Here is an 18,377-nt window from a genome sequence, read left to right on the forward strand (position 1 = left end):
GCGCGGGGCTGCCGCGCTTCCTCGTCCGCCAACGTCACCAGCCACCCGAGCACTCGTGTGCCCTCTAATCACACACCCTCACTTATCTAATTTCACACCCCCGTTATTACTTGACCATATTTCATCGCTGTCACTGCAAGTGGCATATTTAACTTATGGGCAACTCCACGTCTTTTTTTTTTTTGTTTCTCTTACTCTTCACTCATTTCTTCCACATGTATAATTCCACAGTCAATTATTGGTCTTTACCGACTGCAAATTCATGCTACACATAACACAAACACACGCATAAAAACTGCTCTTCTCTGCCTGCGCGATTTCATTTTTTTTTTTTCCTGCATTTCTGCTTTCCAAGTCTCCTTAAACCCTATTTAAGCGTAAGGGCTTCACGTAGCTTCAGTGCTCCAGCTGCAACTGCAGTTGTATCCATGCATCTACACAGAGCACTATATAGCTGCACATAACTGCCTGTAAGTGGGTGTTTCAAGTCTCTAGGGCCTCAGTGCACTCGGGCAGTACTTCTGCTAAACCCACCCCCTTGCACTGCCCCTGCCGGGGCTCCTGAGCCCAGCGCTGAGCCGGGCCAGGGCGGCGGGACCCCTCGAGGGGGCTCCAAAGGCCCCGGGCGGGCGCGCGGGGGCCTCGCCGGGCGCTCCAGCGCCCCCAGGTGCCGTGAAAACGGTCGAGCTCAGCGCCCCGCCCGCCATGACAGGCTTCCCCCTCCAGCACCAGGCCGTCACCTCCGCGGGAACCGGAAGAGGTGGGGCCACCGCCTGTCCCGTCAATATGACGGCCCGCTCGCCCAATCAGAACACGATCTGCTCACTTTTAACTCCCCCTCCCCTCTGCCTGCTCCTCCGCCGTTTGGCGGCCACCTTCCCCCGGAAGCTCGGGGCGCTGCTTCCGGCTGTTGCTAGGCGATGAGTGCCCCGGTGGCTTCCGGGGTGCGGGCGCGCTTCCGGGTGCGCGGCGGCGCGGGGCGCGGGGCCGCGGCGCCATGAGCACCATGTTCGCCGACACCCTCCTCATCGTCTTCATCTCCGTGTGCACCGCGCTGCTGGCCGAGGGTGAGCGCGGCGGCGGGGCGCGGCCCGGCCCTCGCTGCCTTCCTCGCGAACACCGCGCCCCCCACTCGTTGTTCGTGTCTCGCCCTTTACCTTGCGCGTCGTTTCTTGCAACGTTTCCCCGGCCCGCTGACATGGCGGGTGTCTGTTCCAGGTATAACGTGGGTGTTGGTTTACCGGACAGACAAATACAAGAGGCTAAAGGCAGAAGTGGAGAAGCAGAGCAAGAAACGTGAGTATCTTTGAGACACTGGGGAATATGTCGGCTCTTGTCGTTATGTCCTGCCTAGCAGGTGTTGGTTTGAATAGGATCAGTGCTCCTGTTGATTTCTGCTAGTTGAAAGGGATCCCTCCCTGTGTTAAAGAGAATAAGGGACTTTCCTCAGCTTTGGAGCTCCTTAGAGCCTAATTTTACAGGGTCTGGAAACAGGTTGCTTAGAGGGACTTTTTTCTCTTTGGAAGAGGGAGGGTAAATACTAAATCTTGTCTTGTTATTTAAGTCAGCTGCCCCCTCATAGAGGACAGGACAGAGTTAATGATCATTATTGGAAACTCTTTTTTTGCTCGCTTTCCTCTAAGCGYGAGTAGCAACTTAATACTATGTATATTCAAATGAGGAAATTTTGTGTTTTTATCTCTGCTCCTAAATTGGAGCTTTTATCTGCACAGTGGTGTCAGAGAGAGATCTTTACCTGCCCCACGTTAACTGCACTTGATGATAAATATCTGTAGTGTAAAACTAGCCCCAGAAGGGCCAGTGAGAGATGCGGCTGAAAATGAGTTCAGGTTGCTTCATGGTTTATAGACAAGTTGCACTTCGGCTGCCCTCTTCATTTGTTAATTTGTTATTTAACACATCTGAAAAAGGGAAAAAAACCTGGGCAGGTTCTCCCATGATGGTCCCAAGAATCTTTTTAGTTTGCAATAAAAAGAGTTGTCAGACTGAGCAGAGTGTTTGGGCAGATATTTACTCAGGGTTCTTGGTTTTATCGTTCTCTTCTTCCTTGTTCTTGTTAAGAATTATAATGTTGCATGAACCTCTTAGAAAGATGCTCGAAAGTGTTTTGAGTTGAACGTGGTGGGTCCTTGCAAGGGCCCGGTGCATCTGCAGCCAGAAGGGTGTCTCCAGAAGGGTTCTGTGTTTTGAGTGTCCCTCCAGCTTTGCAATAGTCAGATTTGGTCACTGACAGACTTTGGTGCTGATATTTTATTTTTCCCGCAGAAATGATAGGGAAATTAGAGCTGGGAAGTACCCCAGGGATGGTGTAAGGCTCAATAGTGCTGCCTGTAGTGTCCAGAGGAGACCTCTCGTTAGGGCTGGGGGCAATAGGCCTGAATTGGGCCAAAACATTCTGCCGTTTTGATCAGAGTTGTGGGCCCTGGGATGTAGTGGACTAGGGTTGAGACGGGCTGATCAGAACTGGTAAGACAGTTTTGGTTTAGAAAGATTGAGGATGTATTTTGGGTGAGATATCTGTCAGCAAAGCTCAGTGTTCCTGCTGAGCAATGCTGTGTGGCTTGTCCCCTTGTGTTAGCCTGTGTGCCCCCTGTCTGAGATGTGCCCCTTAGGGAGGGAGTAGATGTTAGCTCTGACTTCACTTGGTCACCTGCGTTTCACAAAGTCAGCACCACAAATCCTCGTATGAGTTGGAAATGTGGTTGTTTTTGTTGTAGCAGCGTTGTGATATTGCGGAGAAGGTGGTGTTGCCAGGGCTCTCTGAAGACCGTCTGGTCTAACCCTTTTGCCTGTAAGGTAGGGTGGGCTGGAGCAGGAGGCCTGGGCTATCGATGCTGAAGTGTCTGTGCTGAGCTAGCAGTTGGTACAGGAGAGGAGTCCCACCATTTGCCCATCAGTGTGATTCCTYGAGCCAGCAGGAATCAAGAACATTTGATACAGTAGGTGTACAAATACATTTTAGAATAAAAAGAAATACGTTTTAGAATAAAAAGGACAGTTAGATGTTAGGGCTGTTGCCATACTTTATTGTCCTCATCACTGTGGTACTCTTGGTTTAAGTCTTAAATTAAAAAAATTAAATTAATCTTAAATTAAAAAATAAAAAGTCTTAAATTAAAACCTGTTTTTTACTTTCTGGAAAAGATAACACTTCCTTCTGTCAGCAGAAGAACACTGGCAGGTGAGCAGCCCAGTTACTCTATCACAGTATGAATTAACTCTGTTCCTTTTGTTAGCTTTTTTGGTGCAATGCTTGAGTGTCTGATTTGGAGTTTTAGTAACTTTGAGCCTAGGCTTTTACTTTAAAATTTTGGAAGTGCTTCAGTACTAATTAGTTGAAGAATGGAGAGGTTGTGGCCAACTGCTTGGACAGCATTTTCCCTAGGAATGGCTGCCTGGGAAGAAGGGATGTGAGAACACAGGCTTTCCTGTGTGCTGCTTCCCACCGAAAATAATCAGGAGCAGAGCTTGCCATAAAGCTCCTTTCATTACACTCGCTGAATCCAAAGTACTGCCTAATGCTAATGGTGAATCAGCAAGGGTCACTTGAGCCAGCATGGTCCTAAGGCTGCTTAGTTAACAATATAACAGGTTCATGACAGAGTTTTAAATTAACCCTTTGGAATTATCCTAAATCACATCTTGACTTTGGAAAATAGTTTTGACTGTAACTTTGRTTTGGTTGGTCTTGAGTAGTTTGTAAGCTGCTGTTTCTGGATGTGTTCATAGTCCTACCTCTTCTCCAAAGAATAAGATGTTTTGTTTGGTATTTGGGAGACGGGGGTGGCATCATGATGTAGAAATGATGAAATATCTTTTGCATTTTGCAGTGGAAAAGAAGAAGGAAACGATAAGTGAATCAGCAGGCCGACAGCAGAAAAAGAAAATAGGTAAGATTGGAATGCCTCCCGAGAGTAAAGGGAGAGTTAGGAAACTTCTGGAAGTTTCTGTTCTTTCTTTACAAAGCTGYTTGTTTGGAGTAGCTCTTATCCCAATGATTGGAATGTGAGCCCTTTTGCTTAGTCTTGAGAGAACTGCCTCTTCAGTCAAATTTAGAGAAGGGCAGCAMCTCCAAGAGGAGCAGTATTTCTACTCCTAGTTGATCTAGTTGCCTTTCTCCTTTATCTGGCACTTTATATGCGTGACTATTTTTAGCTGCTGTTCTCAAAGCTCATTGCTGCAGCGTGCTGGCAGCTCGCAATATCTGTGTGACTGTGATTGTGATTTCAGGGCTAAGGGTGTTTGCCTGAGTTGGCCTTTACTGTGCTTAGAGTTATTGCAACTGTGATAAGTTCTATTCAATTTTAAGTACTATTTTATATTACCATTCTTTTTCTCTTTCATTATCAATATAGTTAAATAGTTCTATAGTTAATTCTAGATAGCTCTTTAAATACTGGACTATGCAGGAACATGATGTGGTGCCTTTTTAAGGAACATGAGCTCTAGAAAGTTCTGTAATCTGCGAAAGTCTGAAGTATTAAACACAGTGAAGCCAAGTTACATTATTGCAGAAATCCTTGCAGGAACCTTCCTGAGAACTCCTGGGAGTTGGTTTCCTCATTCCTCTGTAACACCAGGTAGCTGCATTAGTCATTTGATTTGTGCAAGACCTGTGGATAATTATAAACACTTCTTCCAACAGCTCTTCCTCAGTGTAGAATCTGTTACTGCTGGACTCCTGAAGGGACAGGAAGCAAAACTATTTTTGTGAATTCTCAGTTCCCAAGGTTGAATCATCCATGCATAGGATGGCTGTTACTTATTGGATAAGGCAACTTTTAAATCTCGTTACATTCTGCTATTACATATGGTCACTTTTCAGTGAATGGCAATGTGTTTTTTTCAGGGCATTATCCAACTCTTGCTTTTAGAAGGGAATTTTTTATTTGTGCTTGGACTAAATTAATAAACAATACAATCTGAGGAATTCAGATGATCAGCTGACTTTTATATGCTGAAATAATTCTATTTTGCAAATGAAGAACAAAGCACAAAGACTAAGAATGAAACTTTGTACATGGCCACTGATTGTCTGTGGTACTTGCCCATTGGTAAGATATTCAGACTGTCTTTTGGGTTTGTTGATTTTTAAAAAAAAATTTTTTTTGCAAGTGCTGCATCAACTTAACATCTGATTTGTTTCCAGGCAGAGATGAATGCTTAGTAATTCTGAAAAATCAGGCCCTAAATGTCAAGCTGGACAGACAGAAAGTGACTCACAACTTTTAAACACTTTTAAGAGCTCTGGTCCCAGTGACACTGAATAACAAATCATTCTGCAGAATGTATCATTGTTGTTACAGCAAGATGACTTGTATTGGAGTTCTCTTAAATTGTATCCTTCTAGATCATATAAAATGAATCCAGACTTTACAGATAAGTCAGTCATAGAACAGAGCTGCCTCAATTACCATCTGTCCTGCATACAGAACAAGGCAGGAGGTTTGTGTTTGCTGGGTCATATAAGGAATGATTTATTGCTGGGTCATATAAGGAATGAATCATGAAAATCTACAAGCAGGTAGGATGAGAATTGCATGGACAACCTTAATTTATTTCCTAGTTTTTTTAATGGAGAAATGAACTGACTCCAATCCTGTTGTGCTCTGATAGCATTAATAGTGCTGGAACAGAGGATCTTTAACATCGTGGCACAGCCTTCTGTCATATAAGCTTAGGGATTTTTAAGTCCTGTAACTTTGCCGTTGTTCTCTTCCATGGGCCCCTAGAAGGAAGGATGGTGACATCCTTAATAGCTCACACAAATATTTGGTAGGCAACAAAAAATAAAACTGACAACAATATTATTACTTTATCTTCCTGGTTTGTCTTTCAGTCAGCAGAAATAGGAGTTAGGATTTCAGGATGCTGTTTATTGATGACTTATCCAGCACTTTTCTACCTAGCTCCATAGTATGGTACTAAAATGCTGCTTATGTATGAGTTGTGCAGGATTAATCCATTTAGAGAAAATGGTCAGGCTCCTGGGGCCAATTTGTTCTGAGTATGTAGAAATGTTTGCAGAACAGGTTAGATATGCTGGGGATCTGGGTTGTGTTCCTTTTATCCCTGTGTAACCTTTAGTCCATCTCAGCAAAAGGCTAGTTATGTAGCAGAGGGGAAAAAACAAGTATTTGTGCCAAATCTGTGATTCCTAAGGAGCYGGCCTGTGCTTGCTGAAATGTCCCAGAACAAAATTCTTCACCTTGGTCAGGAAGCAGGTGTCTGGAAAATTCCTGCCTTGGATGGTTTGTGGTTACAAGCAATTGGAATTAGCAACACGRACTCCAAGAAAATGAATATGGGTATTGCTGGTGTGTTGCTTGACACCTACTCTGGGGCCCTAGATTTGGCATCTTTTAATTGAGATTTGGGGAAAAAATGTTGACCTTCTGTGCCATGGGTGTCTTGTATTGATACTTCAGTAGAGATGCAGTGCACAACTGACAGTGCCTCTGACAGTTGTCTTGTTTGTCTCCCTGTTTTTGCTTGCTATTTCTTGGATATTTCTGCACGTACATCCTTGCTCCAGCTAGATGTTTCCTGAAAGCTTTAGCTGCTCCTCTTGATCCTGAATGAGAAGTGCAGTGAGTAGGTGGCCTGGGGACGTGGGACAAAAGTGGTGGTAGGTAATGCTTWGCTGGGGCTACCCCCATAGGAGGGACACAGGAGCCTTTACCAGTATCTGGGAGTTTAGGAGATTGTGGTGATTTGATGAGAGACTAAACTTCAAAAGAAGTATTTTAAAGTGTTTCTTAAAGCATAATAGTACATGTTTCACTTTAAATTCCCGTAGAATTAATGTCAAATCTTTCATGGGAGAGAGAACCCTTCAGGTGTGATGAGGGTCCAGGATCTGTTCCYAAGAACAGTAGGATGTTAGACTTGAAATGCAGCCCCTGGCTCCATGTGCTGCTTTGATGTCCCTTCTGAAACTCCCTGGATGAAAGCTTTGTTTGTGTAGCATCTTGCAGGGGTGAGCCTGGTGTGCAGCTAACTCTGACCGCGCTCCTTTGGAAGTGGGCTGTGCAAACATTGTCTTTGTTCTACTGGCCGCATTGCTCATGCTGTGGTGTTGGTTGGTTGAGCTGGAAGTTTGACATKGTGTGAATTTCTCCCAGAAATGCTGAATGTGTGATTCTAGCCGCCTCTTTTGTGCCCGTGTTGCTGCAGGAGCAGTTGGCTATATGCACTTTTGCACTTTCTCTCTGGCATAAAGAACTGGAGTTGGTTTTGGAAGTGTTGCTGAYTTGAAGGGCCAAGAAGGTTAAGTTTTCCTGGAAATGAAAACATTGTGGTTTCTAAGTTGATACAACTGTTGATAACTTGTATTTGTCTTTCCAGAGAGACAAGAAGAGAAGCTGAAGAATAACAACAGAGACTTGTCAATGGTAAGAAAATTAAAGTCTGTTCTTAGCTGCCAAAGGTTTCAAAGAGCAGCTTTCCAACAGGCTCTGCTCACTTGGCAGAGAGCAATTCCTCCTGCTGACTGCTCTCTGAATTATCTCTGGTAGTTACAGATTGGGTAGTTTTCCAGCAATTACAATTTCATCTAATCCCAGCATTAGCTATTTTCATATTTATAAGCCTCCATAATGTCTAAGTAGAATTAGTTCCATTTTTGTAATAAGCTTCCTTGGTTTCATTATTTCTCTCCAGTTCTTTGCTGTGATATTTGTATGGAATTAGCAAAGAAACAGCCTATGTTAAGGACCATTTTTGAGCACTTGAATCTTATATGAAGCAGCTCCTCACGCTAATGATCCACACTGTAGCCACTTCTGCATCTAGTTTTTGACCAGACTTCTCTTYGAGAGTTCTCTGCTCTCTTCCTATGAAATCCCTCTGGCCTTCTGAGCCGCCTGTTTTCCTTCCAGGTTACAGTGATGCTGTGCAAAGCCTGTCTTTGAGGACATGAGCCCTTAATCCCTCCATAAAGGCCTGTTGCTTGACTTACTCTCACCATTTTGCTTGCAGGTTCGGATGAAATCCATGTTTGCCATTGGCTTCTGCTTCACTGCATTGATGGGAATGTTTAACTCTATGTAAGTATCATTTTTTTTAAGCTCATGAGAGTATATTCTTCCTTTCTTCTCTATCAGTTGAAGTGGTGATGTGGTCAATTGAGGCATTCTTAAGCGGTCTGTGTAAAATGGATCAATATTTCATATGAAGAGGCAGGTATTTGATCACAGCGTGATGCAGGCACTCAGGTGCTACGTGACTGGGCACCTCACCTGGGCCACATACTCGGGAGGCAACAGTCAAAAGTAARATTAGTGTAATTGGCTTGATTTCTTACCATGTAGGTAATGGGCAGTGAGGTGGACCACACTGAAAGGACACAAATATCAAAAAGGCAGGTTTAAACCCAGAAAAAGGAATGCCAAATGAAGTTGGGCAGCTGAATGACTCTTGGAGCTTACTCTGGGGCAGAGAGATCTGTAGTGAAGTGGTGGTGTGGTGGGGATGACTCTGAGAAGATGGACTTCCTCATGGGAAGATTAGCTTGTGTGTCTTTTTTTGTCAAAAATGTCTTAATACAATCAGTTCTGAACCCCTGTGGTATTCTTTTCCTGAACTACGCATTCCAGTACTTCCTGGTAACTGTGAAAACCTGCTGGAAGAAAAAGCAGGTACTTCAGGGTGCTGCTGGTGAAATACTTGTCATTCTCACAGCAGGAATAACGCAGAATTTGAAACCGCTGGGGGATGTTACAGGCAGATAAACATCCGTTCCTAGGTCTCCTGCCAAACTGCCTGTGAGATGTAAACAAAGTTGGCGTGTGCTTGAGCTCTGGCTGTGTGAATGCAGCTCCACAGGAAAGAGTGCTCATTTAGGATTGCTCGAAACAAGAAACACCTGTTAAAATCGGTGCTTGAAGAGAAAATAACATCCTAATGTGCACATGCTGATGAGGCAGTGAACACGCTTTACTTCAAAAGGCTGGGTGACTGTCTCTGTTGGGAGGAATCTTTGCAAAGTGGCCAGAGTTCACACTTAGCCTGTTGGCTTGGAATGCGGAGCTGGAAATGCTCCAGGAGCAGGACGTGGAGCTTGGAGTAGTCCGAGGCATCGTGCTTGTGCACTGCCTCCTTCAGAGCTAAGGCTCTTGGTATTAAAAAGCATTCTCCGTGATTATTGTACACATCATTCTTGTCCTGAGAAATGTAGCTGCTCTATGAAAGAAAAATGTTTGGTTTATGCTCTGCTTGAAGCAGAGAGTTCATCTTCTTGCAGTGACTGCATTAGAGCACAATGAGAGTCCTCCGTCTTTTAGTCGTGTTGACCATGTTCTGGGGAGCAATCTGCTGCTTTTGCCATTTACTTACACTTTTTGTTTAAAAGCCAAAACACCAACTGAGTTTTTGTCCAAATGATCACCTGCAAATCACTGAAACACCTTGTCTCTTTCCAGGGTAAAATAGCTGCAGAAAAGCCTTATTTAATCTCAGATGAGGGGGTGACCTGGGGTAGAGGACTGTGTGAAGGAGGAACTTGGTCTCCGTAGTGTATGTAGAGGTGGGTTGCAGAAGTCAGTGTGACGTTTCCAGCCTTATATGAGGTTTGGTCTGTTCTGATGGTCTATGGATACTTGCTTATTCTAAAGCTGAGGACTCTGCTGCTGTTCCCAGTTGTGATCCAGCTGTTTCTTTTCCAGATTTGATGGCCGAGTGGTGGCAAAGCTTCCTTTTATCCCCCTCTCCTACATTCAGGGCTTATCCCACCGCAACCTTCTGGGGGAGGATTACACCGACTGCTCCTTCATCTTCCTCTACATTCTCTGCACGATGTCTATCAGACAGGTGAGTGCAGTCTCCTGCGTGTCTGAATGGAGGAAAACATCTCAGCACCCACAAAGAAGAGTCACTGCTCACAAGTTTTGCATCTTGTGTTGATCTGCTTGTGACTTCCACGTGTGCCTTTATACCTAGGCTTCATATTCAAAGCAGTTGTGTGCTGGGATCTTACAAATAACCACTTTACTGAAATGTGAGAGACTTGACTAGACTTGACTACTGGAAGGCAATATGGGTACTGCTTCCTACTTATGACTTCTACAGTAATGAGAAGAGAGAAATTTGGCATCTTTGGGGAAATCTTCCTCCCTGTAAAGACTCAATCAGGCCATAAATTTGTTAGAAAAGAGGGAAAGAGTTTAATTTGTGCTTTAGCTTTTGTCTTTTAGGTTGTTGCTTATAGCCTGAGTTTTCAGTCTTAAGAATTGTACTTTTGAGCAGGTCTCTGTTTGAGGAATGCACCTCAAAGAGAGGCTGATGTGATAATCCAAGAGTAGACCACCCATAACTGTCCARCAAATCTGGTTAGTCCCATCTTTTGCAAAAAAAGCAGCAGCATCCAGGATAAGGTGTGTGGTCAGGTACAGGCTGTTACCCAGCTGGCTTATGCTTGTGTTTTGCAGTGGTGATGTGTTGAGGTCAGGATTTAACTGACACAAGGTCAATTGGTGAGGACGAGTGGGTATTTTTAGGAGGAAAAAGAAAAKGTAGTTTGCAGTGTTTCCCTAGGGAGTGCTGGGGAGAAGACTCGGGGTTGGATGGATGYTGGTGCAATTAGCTGCAAATTATCTGCTCCTCTGTTTCCCCTTTCTTTGATTCACTTCCTGAATTCTTGCTGCTTTTCTCCTTGAGAGACTTGTTGCTTTTCCTTAGGGAGTGTCTAGAGACTTAAAGGCATAAAGCRGAGCAGCAAGGGGAAGTGACATGGTAGGCCAGCTGCTGCCAGAAGCTTGGGTGCGAGCTTGGGTGATCTTGATGAAGCATCTGAATAATCGAAAGTTCTGTTAGTCATAAAGTGCATGCTAATGAATCAAGTTCTCCATCCTTCTCCACAATGGGTGCCTAAGTTGAAATGCATCTGTCTGGTCCAGTGCAAAAGGGAAACGTGGGTCTCTGGAGGTCATCTGGTCCATCACCTCTTGCTCAAAGAAGGGCCAGGTGCAGGGTGGTGAAGACCGGGGGCTTCCTTGTTGTGTTCYCTCCAAGACAAATCCTGTTTCACTTCTCAGTAACTGAGAAAGTGAATGCTGCTTTGAAAGAAATGAGGCATTTCCAACTGTTTGGATGACCTCCATGACTTCTTGGGATGCTGCTTCAGGCAATCTTGTGTGGTTCTGTTACTCATCYGTAATGTGGAAAATCCCTTTTCAGTGCTACAGGTTGCTATGTGAAACCAAAGAGCACTGTCTGCAAGGTTTTTCTGCAGTGGTTGGGTTGATTGGAGAACTCCCTTGTTGAAAAAAACCCGTGGACTTTTTTGTCCTAAAATACAATTCTTGTGGCTAATTCTAGTCTTGGACATTTCCAGCTCTTGTCTCTTGAGATGAGCAGACAGATGAACTGAGTGGTGCGGTGCTCTGCTTTTGGAGAGAAACACTGAGCTTTTGAAAGGGAATGGGATTTCGAGAGAAACTCTGGGCAATAATTGTCCCTGTGCAGAAGAGTTTCTGCTAATGGCCCCGTGGGGAGATGTGTRTAGCAGGGGGCATTAGCCAGTTTGCTGCTTTGAAGAAAGGTGTTTCTGCTCTGAGGATTTGTGGGTTGTAGACTTACTAGTGCTGCTTTATTTACACAGTTATGAATAATTATAGTTGCACTTCAGCTAGACAGTTCTAAGTTTTGTTATCTTTCCTGTGGAGTGAAGGGCAAATACCAGCTATGTTAGTTTGTGCAGGAGCAGGGAACAGTAGCTGTGACTGTTGGCATCTTACTGCTGGTGTTATTAATGTTTGGAGGAACTTTAACAGCATTGGGAAGACCCTGAAGGCAGGGAAGAGACATCTTTTTGGGGCTTACATGGAGAGGAACTCCTGTGTATGTGGAAGATCAGCAGTCCTGGGGGAGATGCGGGAGAGTGTGCAAGTAATGGGGAGAAACCAACTGCCTGGTAATTAAACTGACATTAATGAGGTGGGCAGTAGCAGCATCAGGCAGCCTCTTCATGCAGGCCTTAGGCACGTGAGGGTAATAAACTCTTCAAACGTGGATGGGAAAGGTTGTTGGCTGTGACCTGGCCAGCATCTCCTGAAATACTCCAACTGTAGTGAGTAACTTCCTTTGCGCTGTTTCCAACTCTCCCTGGCACGTAAATCCTGTCGCCTAGTTCCTCTTGCCTTCCTGTTTGGAGGGAGGAGGGTTGCTGGGAGAGGCCTTCCAAGGGTCCTTGAGCTGTTGGGTTTCATGTGGGAAAGTCTGTTGCTGGGCGTGAGGCACCATGTCCGGGTTGCATCCTCTGTGCTCTGCTCCCAGCCAGCACCTGTGGAGGGGAGTTTGCTGCTCTTCCTCGGGCGTCTGCCGGTCTTCACTTCCTTCCCACACAAGTCTCAACCATAGATGAGGTCTCTTCTCTCTGAAGCTTGTTCCTAATGGGAAAATGAAGCCACTACCTGTCCTTGCTGCCTGGAGTGTGCTTCTCCACACAGCCTGTTTTTGGAGCAGGGAACCACTCATTGCCTCATGTCTGAGGCTCCTTCTGAGTCTGAAGGCAGGAGCAGCCTCCTATCCCGCCTGTGACTACTGGGGGATTCAAAAGAGCTCACATGAACAGTTTGTATGCTCTAGGTTTCATCATCTTCTCCCTGCTCCTGAAGGTGACGGTCCTGTCTGCATTAGAAGCCTCCCAGTGTAACGCAGCACATGGCACAGGGTTTCTGGTGGCCCTGGTGTTTTGAGCTGCGTGCACAGAGGGATTGCTGTCCATAAAAACGGTCCTTGCAGCTCGTGCATGAGGCTGGCTGCCCTCCCTAGCCAAGAGGGGACAGTGTGGAAGGATAAAATGTTGGTGGGGGTGGCTTGAATCCAAGTGGGAATCCAGGTGTCATCCCTCACAAGCTGGTAGAGTAGGATTGCATACAGGACTGGGCAGGGTGCAGTGTGTGCTCTTTGATCCCATGGCTGCTCTACTGGTATCTCTGCTCTAGCTTTGTGCTGACTCCTGTGGTAGAATCCAAGTCCTGCTGGCTCTGACTCTGCAGCACCCTCTGGTGCTGAATCCATGTACTCACTTCCTCCATTCTGCCTGTTTTTTTGGCTAAACTTTGAGAAGGGGAAACACACGAGGTAAAATGCTGCCCTTCATGCCTTCAGTTACCACTGCCTTTGTTGGCTTATGCAGGCCACAGATGTAATTGCTGTGGATAGATGCTCAGAATGGCTTTGTAGAGCTCAATTTTTGTCTGTCTGGCTTAAAGAGCAGTACCATACAAATGTGGCTGGACTCCTTCCACCGCCAGGATACAATTGAGCTGTATCTGTGTGGTGCAGCCCCTGAGTTAAGAGCCTGGCTTCTAGGCAAGTCTTAAATGCATCTTCCCAGCCCACATGGGACTGCTGAGGCACAACGTGGTGCTGCTGCACAGACTAGCAGGTGGCTGGAGCCTTCAAGGTGGGCTAAAAACTTCTTTTCCATAATCTGTGCCCAAAATGATTCTTTTTTTGTCATTGGAGTTTGAAGAGATCTACACACACTTCTCCTGGGCAGTCAGGGCTGCATGGTCATTTTCTTCCTCTGCATTGGATTCCATCTTTTGCCAGAACTGCATAAGTAGCATGGAGGGCTCTAGTTATTTCCAGTGAAGGATGCAGCCTGAAGGATGAGTAGCTCTTTTTGTAGATACACTATTATGAAACTCCTTTTAAGTTTGCAAGACTCCAGTATGTTTTGAATTTTAAAATATTCTGCTGTGAGATTTATAGCTACTTCCTTAATTCTGCTACTTCATTTTTTGTCACTTTCTGCTGAAACACTCAGCTCGGGTGTGACTTTTCTAACATATGAGAATGCAGGGGAGGTCACTTAAATAGTCGTTTTTGTTTTGCTACATATGTATGTCTATGCTGCACATCTCTAGCAATCCTGTTTGTATCATTAGTGCTTGCTAATTGTCTAAACTTCTGACTTGAATTTGGCACTTTCTCTGACCCAGTTCCCGACTGCATTTTGTGAGAGCCTTCCTTGCTGGTTCGCAGAGCCTCAAAGTGATATGGTGGTTTCTGGAACTTCTGAAATCCAAAAGCTGCTTTGTTAGAGCCTGCAAACAAATATTCGGAGCCTCTTCTTGTACGTGCATTGCAGCTGAAGTGCAGAGTTAACTGCTATAGGTGGATTTAAACCCATCTATGTCACAAGACTAGTGTGTATCTAACCAACTACTTGTGCAGCAAGGTAGAAAAGGATCAGGTCACCATCTTCAGTTGAAATGTTAATTTAGCTGCAGGAAGTTTTGAGGTTTTGTTTTGAGAGGGAAGAAACTGGAGGAGAATGAGCCCAGCTTTATTTGTTGCCATTATAGATACTTCTTTGGCTCTGCAATTTTGTTTTTTTCCTTCCCTCTCTGGGAAGAGCCCTACTGTGTATTAGGCACACTGGTAAGGCTCAGTATCTGTTGAAGCTAGCAGGAAAACTGCATTTGTAAGCAGAATGGGGATTTCTTCTCTTTTGGGTCATTTGTCATGGCGTGACATTGTCCTGTTCTCTTGTCCTTGTTGCAGAACATCCAGAAGATGCTTGGCCTTGCTCCTTCCCGGGCTGCTACTAAGCAAGCAGGAGGCTTCCTTGGCCCACCACCCCAGGCAGGGAAGTTCTCCTAAAGCCGTGGCTGCAGCCTCCAGCACAGCTCTGTCAGCTGCACCAGACTGTCTGCAGGGAATAACAAGATTGGATTCTACAGGAGGCTTCTCRTGTGTGCAGAAACAGCCTTTGCAACACTGGCCACAGTCTTGGGCATGTCTTGCATATGGAGTATTCTGCCAGCAGCTGTTTGCTCATCCGCAGAGTTCTCGGAAGATAACTTGCCCTTTTGTTTCTGATATATCTGAGAAATAAATGGTATGGGCATGTTGATTGAGATGTCTCCTAATTGTGCCACCAGTAGGACTATCTTGATTTAAAAGAGGGCACAGCTGACTAAGCCTGTCTCATGAAGGTCAGCTTGGTAAGAATATAAAACTACCAAGTAATTTAGAAATTGGGAAATACTGGCTTGTCCCTCATGCCTTAGCTGCACTGGCGAGAGCACTGGGTCCTATGGAGCTAGGCAAGTAGGTGTAGTTGCTTTTATAAAAGCAGCTTGCAGTGTTGAGGATGAGGCTTTTTGTTGGCTCAGGTGACTAGAGGTATGGGAACCAGCCCCTGCGCCTTGCTGCCCTTCGATGTTATGAGGTTCCGGTTGCGTTTGCTGCTTTTACATTTAACTTCAACATGCTAAGGTATTTCTAGGAAGTTCCCTGTGTTGTGTCCTATTTTGTCAAATAATTACCTGTTCAGTTTTGTTGGACAGAGCCCTCCTCTGCTTGGAAAGGGGAGAATAAATCTTGGTGCCCCACTGAAGTAAGGCTGGAGTGGCTCTGGAGTTTTGCAGTGGTCCTAGGGACTGATGCTTCCCTGCTTCTGTGACCACAAATTTATAGTCTGGTACCTCTTTCTAGGAGTGTTTAACTAGATGCATGGCAAGGGAATAAATCTGAACAATCCTTTGGCAGTGTAGTGTACATGCATTTGTCCCCCTAATACTAAATATTAGGGTAATACTCAAGCATAGGACATTCTGACAGGTGCACTTAGATAAATCATCTGTGGGTGCCAGATCTTGAGGTGGCATTATACACTTTAAAAAGGGGTATCAGACAGGTTAAGGAGTGTGTAGGTTGTACCCTGATGCTACCTAGCATGAGAAGACCAGGCTCTAAGGCTGCATTTTTGACATTCCAGACATCTTGTCTGGTGTGGCTGAACTCCCACAAGGAACAACCCTGGTGACACAATTCCTGTTTGCCTTGCTAGGCACTGCTAGCTCARAGTGGTGCTGTGGCAAAGCTAGCTAGCCAGAAACACTCCAGCCTCTCTTTTATGCACTGGCTTTGATAAATTGGTTATTTAGCAGCATATGGTTGTCACATTCAACAGGATGGGTGGGGAACTGTAGCAGCCAAATCTGATTAGGAGTGATGTCAAACTGCACCTTTATGAATTGGGAAATGTGTCCTATAGTAAACTTGCCTGATGCTGTCGCACAGACTCTGCCCTCAGCAAATCTGCTGTGTCTTCTGAAATCACCTATTGCATCACACTTCTGTTGCTTGGGGGGAAGCATTTGCATGTCCAAAGGTCATCTGAAAATTACCAATCTGTTGCTAGATTCTGCTTGCTTTCTCTTGTCACCTCTGAGCTTGATACAATCATTTCCTGGTGGTGGTTAATCATTATAACAGTTATAATGTTTTCCTAACCTAGGCCATTAAAGATTTGAGTTCTAAGAATCTACAACTCCTAAGAAAAACAGCTTATGACTACATGAAGATTGTAGTTTGGAGGAAGAGAAGTTTCATGGATAACTATAAAATATGTATGTACATATCAAGGTGTCACCTCTCTGAAGAGCTTTGACTGCTGTGGGCTGGTTAATGCRAAGTGTGTTGCTGTTCCCTGCACACAGTGCTCCCTTACTCATCTTGCATCATACTGCTTTAGACCTGTTTGTGTCCATTTTAAACTTTTCATAAATTGCAGTGTAATCTCAGGTCCTATCCCTGGTAGTAGCTACCAGTAGGTTGTACAGGGGAATGTATTAGCAATGTCATACATAGTTATGAAATAATTTGTCTATGGTGAAAAAGCTTTCAAAACAGCTTTGTTTCTTGGATAGAAGGAGCTGCATCATGGATGGGCCAGGCTGAGAAGCCAAGCAGAGGTGAAGTCGCAGTCCTTGCTTCAGCAAAAGGCACTCACGGTTTTCTCCCACCTTGAGGCCTTGCCACTGCCAMCACCCTTGAAGTCTCCAGTGACTTTTCCTGAAGTGAACGGTTTGTGCCCTGAAGTAGGAAGATGTGTCTGTGTCATCCTGTTCTGCTCTGCCTTAACATGATGGCGGCTATCTTTTTTTTCCTTCATCCTATGAAGCCAAGCTTTGAGTGCTCCTCATCCTTGTGCAGTGGTAATGCTGAGTGAGCCTGGAGGGCGTGYGGAGATGCGCAGGCTGTGGGGCACTGCACTCTGCAGCCGTGGGGCTCTGCCTGGTGCTCACGTTGCTGCAAAGCTGGGCGAGCATCGCTGGCCGCCCTTGGGCCTCGAGCTAGGCCTGGGCAAGGACAAGCTAGGCCTGGGCAGGGACGAGCCGCACCAGTCTCCGCCACASGCGCCCGCGGCGGGCAGAGGAGCCGCCCCCCAAGATGGCGGCCGCAGCCCTCCCACCTTCCCGCCCTCGGGCGGAGGGGCGCGCGCCGCACTGCGCATGCTCGCGGCGCCGCGGAGCGGTGAGGGCTCCGTGCCGGGGGCGCCGCGTGTCCCCGTGGGGCTCCGCGCTGTCCCCCGCGCTTGCTGCGTGTCGCCGTGGGTTGGGGGGGGGGGTTCCTTCCGAGGGTCGTGTCCCCCTCGTGGGATTTGGGGTCCCCCTGGGGGTGGTGCATCCTCCCGTGGGGCAGAGGGGTCTCCCGTGGGGTGTTGCGTGCCCCCCGCGGCACTTCGGGGTCTCTCTGGAGTTGCTGTATCCCCTCGCKGGGCTGTGGGGTCCCCCGGGGTGTCGCGCGTCCCTGACGCGGGGCTAGGAGGTGTCCCGGTGCCAGGGTGCGCGGTCCCCTCCCTGTTGGTCCCTGGGCTTGTTCCCCCCCGGGATGGTGGGACCCTCCGCGCGAGGGGGAGCGCCCTGCCGTGGGGTCTGCCGTGGGCCCCAGGGCTCCCCRYGCAGACCCCCYGTCTCGGCCAGCAGCGCTGCCCCRGTCGATGCTGACSCTGTCCAGGCTCCAGCCGCTGCTCCGCTCCCTCCTGCCCAGCCTCGCCATGAGCACCACAGGCACCTTCGTCTTCCAGCAGCCCCTCAACTACCGCGACGGCGCCCGCGTCCAGCCCCTCGACGGCGGGCACAGCGAGGACGTCTACGAGCCGGCCACAGGTACCCCGAGCCGGGGCACGGAGCCTGGGGTGCCTCTGTGTCCCCTTGGTGCTGCTGGGGATGCAGCTGCGTGCGTGGGCATCCTGGGGATGCAGCTGCGTGCGTGGGCATCCCGGCTCTCCCGCTGCTCTGGCGCTTGCGTTTCGCCTCCCTTTGCAGCCTCTCAGCACCTCTGTGGCAAAGCACGCTCATAGCTCTTGGTCAAAGTATGAAGCTGATGAGGGCCCTGATTTAAATGAAGAAACAGAGCCAAGCTGCAGCGCGTTGGCGCTTAACTTTTAAAATCCACGTTGAATTGCGTTTTCTGTTTGTGTCGAAGCTGTCTGGGTTTCTGCAGGGTGAGTCTAGAGCCTGCTGAACTCTGCTGAGGGGTATGTAACACAGTCCTGAAAACGTGGCTGAAACGCAGTGAGCTCAAGGAAATTTGTGATACCAAGGTTAACGAGT

The 18,377-nt window shown here is 46.8% G+C and overlaps 2 protein-coding genes across 2 annotated transcripts in view; both read left to right on the plus strand.

The window, feature by feature from the left end:
- Positions 1–965: 965 nt before the first annotated feature.
- On the plus strand, positions 966–14,868 carry TMCO1 (transmembrane and coiled-coil domains 1). Its single transcript, XM_026042928.1, has 7 exons — positions 966–1,067; positions 1,219–1,296; positions 3,852–3,911; positions 7,369–7,415; positions 8,002–8,069; positions 9,687–9,831; positions 14,536–14,868. The coding sequence occupies exons 1-7, from the start codon at positions 998–1,000 to the stop codon at positions 14,632–14,634; spliced, it is 567 nt and encodes a 188-aa protein (XP_025898713.1). The 5' UTR covers positions 966–997; the 3' UTR covers positions 14,635–14,868.
- Positions 14,869–17,760: 2,892 nt separating this feature from the next.
- ALDH9A1 (aldehyde dehydrogenase 9 family member A1) overlaps positions 17,761–18,377 on the plus strand; it is an 8,107-nt gene continuing 7,490 nt past the window's right edge. Inside the window, exon 1 of the mRNA XM_026042912.1 lies at positions 17,761–17,930. Within this exon, the coding sequence (XP_025898697.1) occupies positions 17,762–17,930 (169 nt within the window). The 5' untranslated portion in view covers position 17,761. The remainder of the gene's footprint in view (positions 17,931–18,377) is intronic.

This window comes from Nothoprocta perdicaria, unplaced genomic scaffold, assembly GCF_003342845.1.
Source record: "Nothoprocta perdicaria isolate Ctin4 unplaced genomic scaffold, notPer1 scaffold_318, whole genome shotgun sequence".
In the NCBI taxonomy this organism is placed as follows: domain Eukaryota; kingdom Metazoa; phylum Chordata; class Aves; order Tinamiformes; family Tinamidae; genus Nothoprocta; species Nothoprocta perdicaria.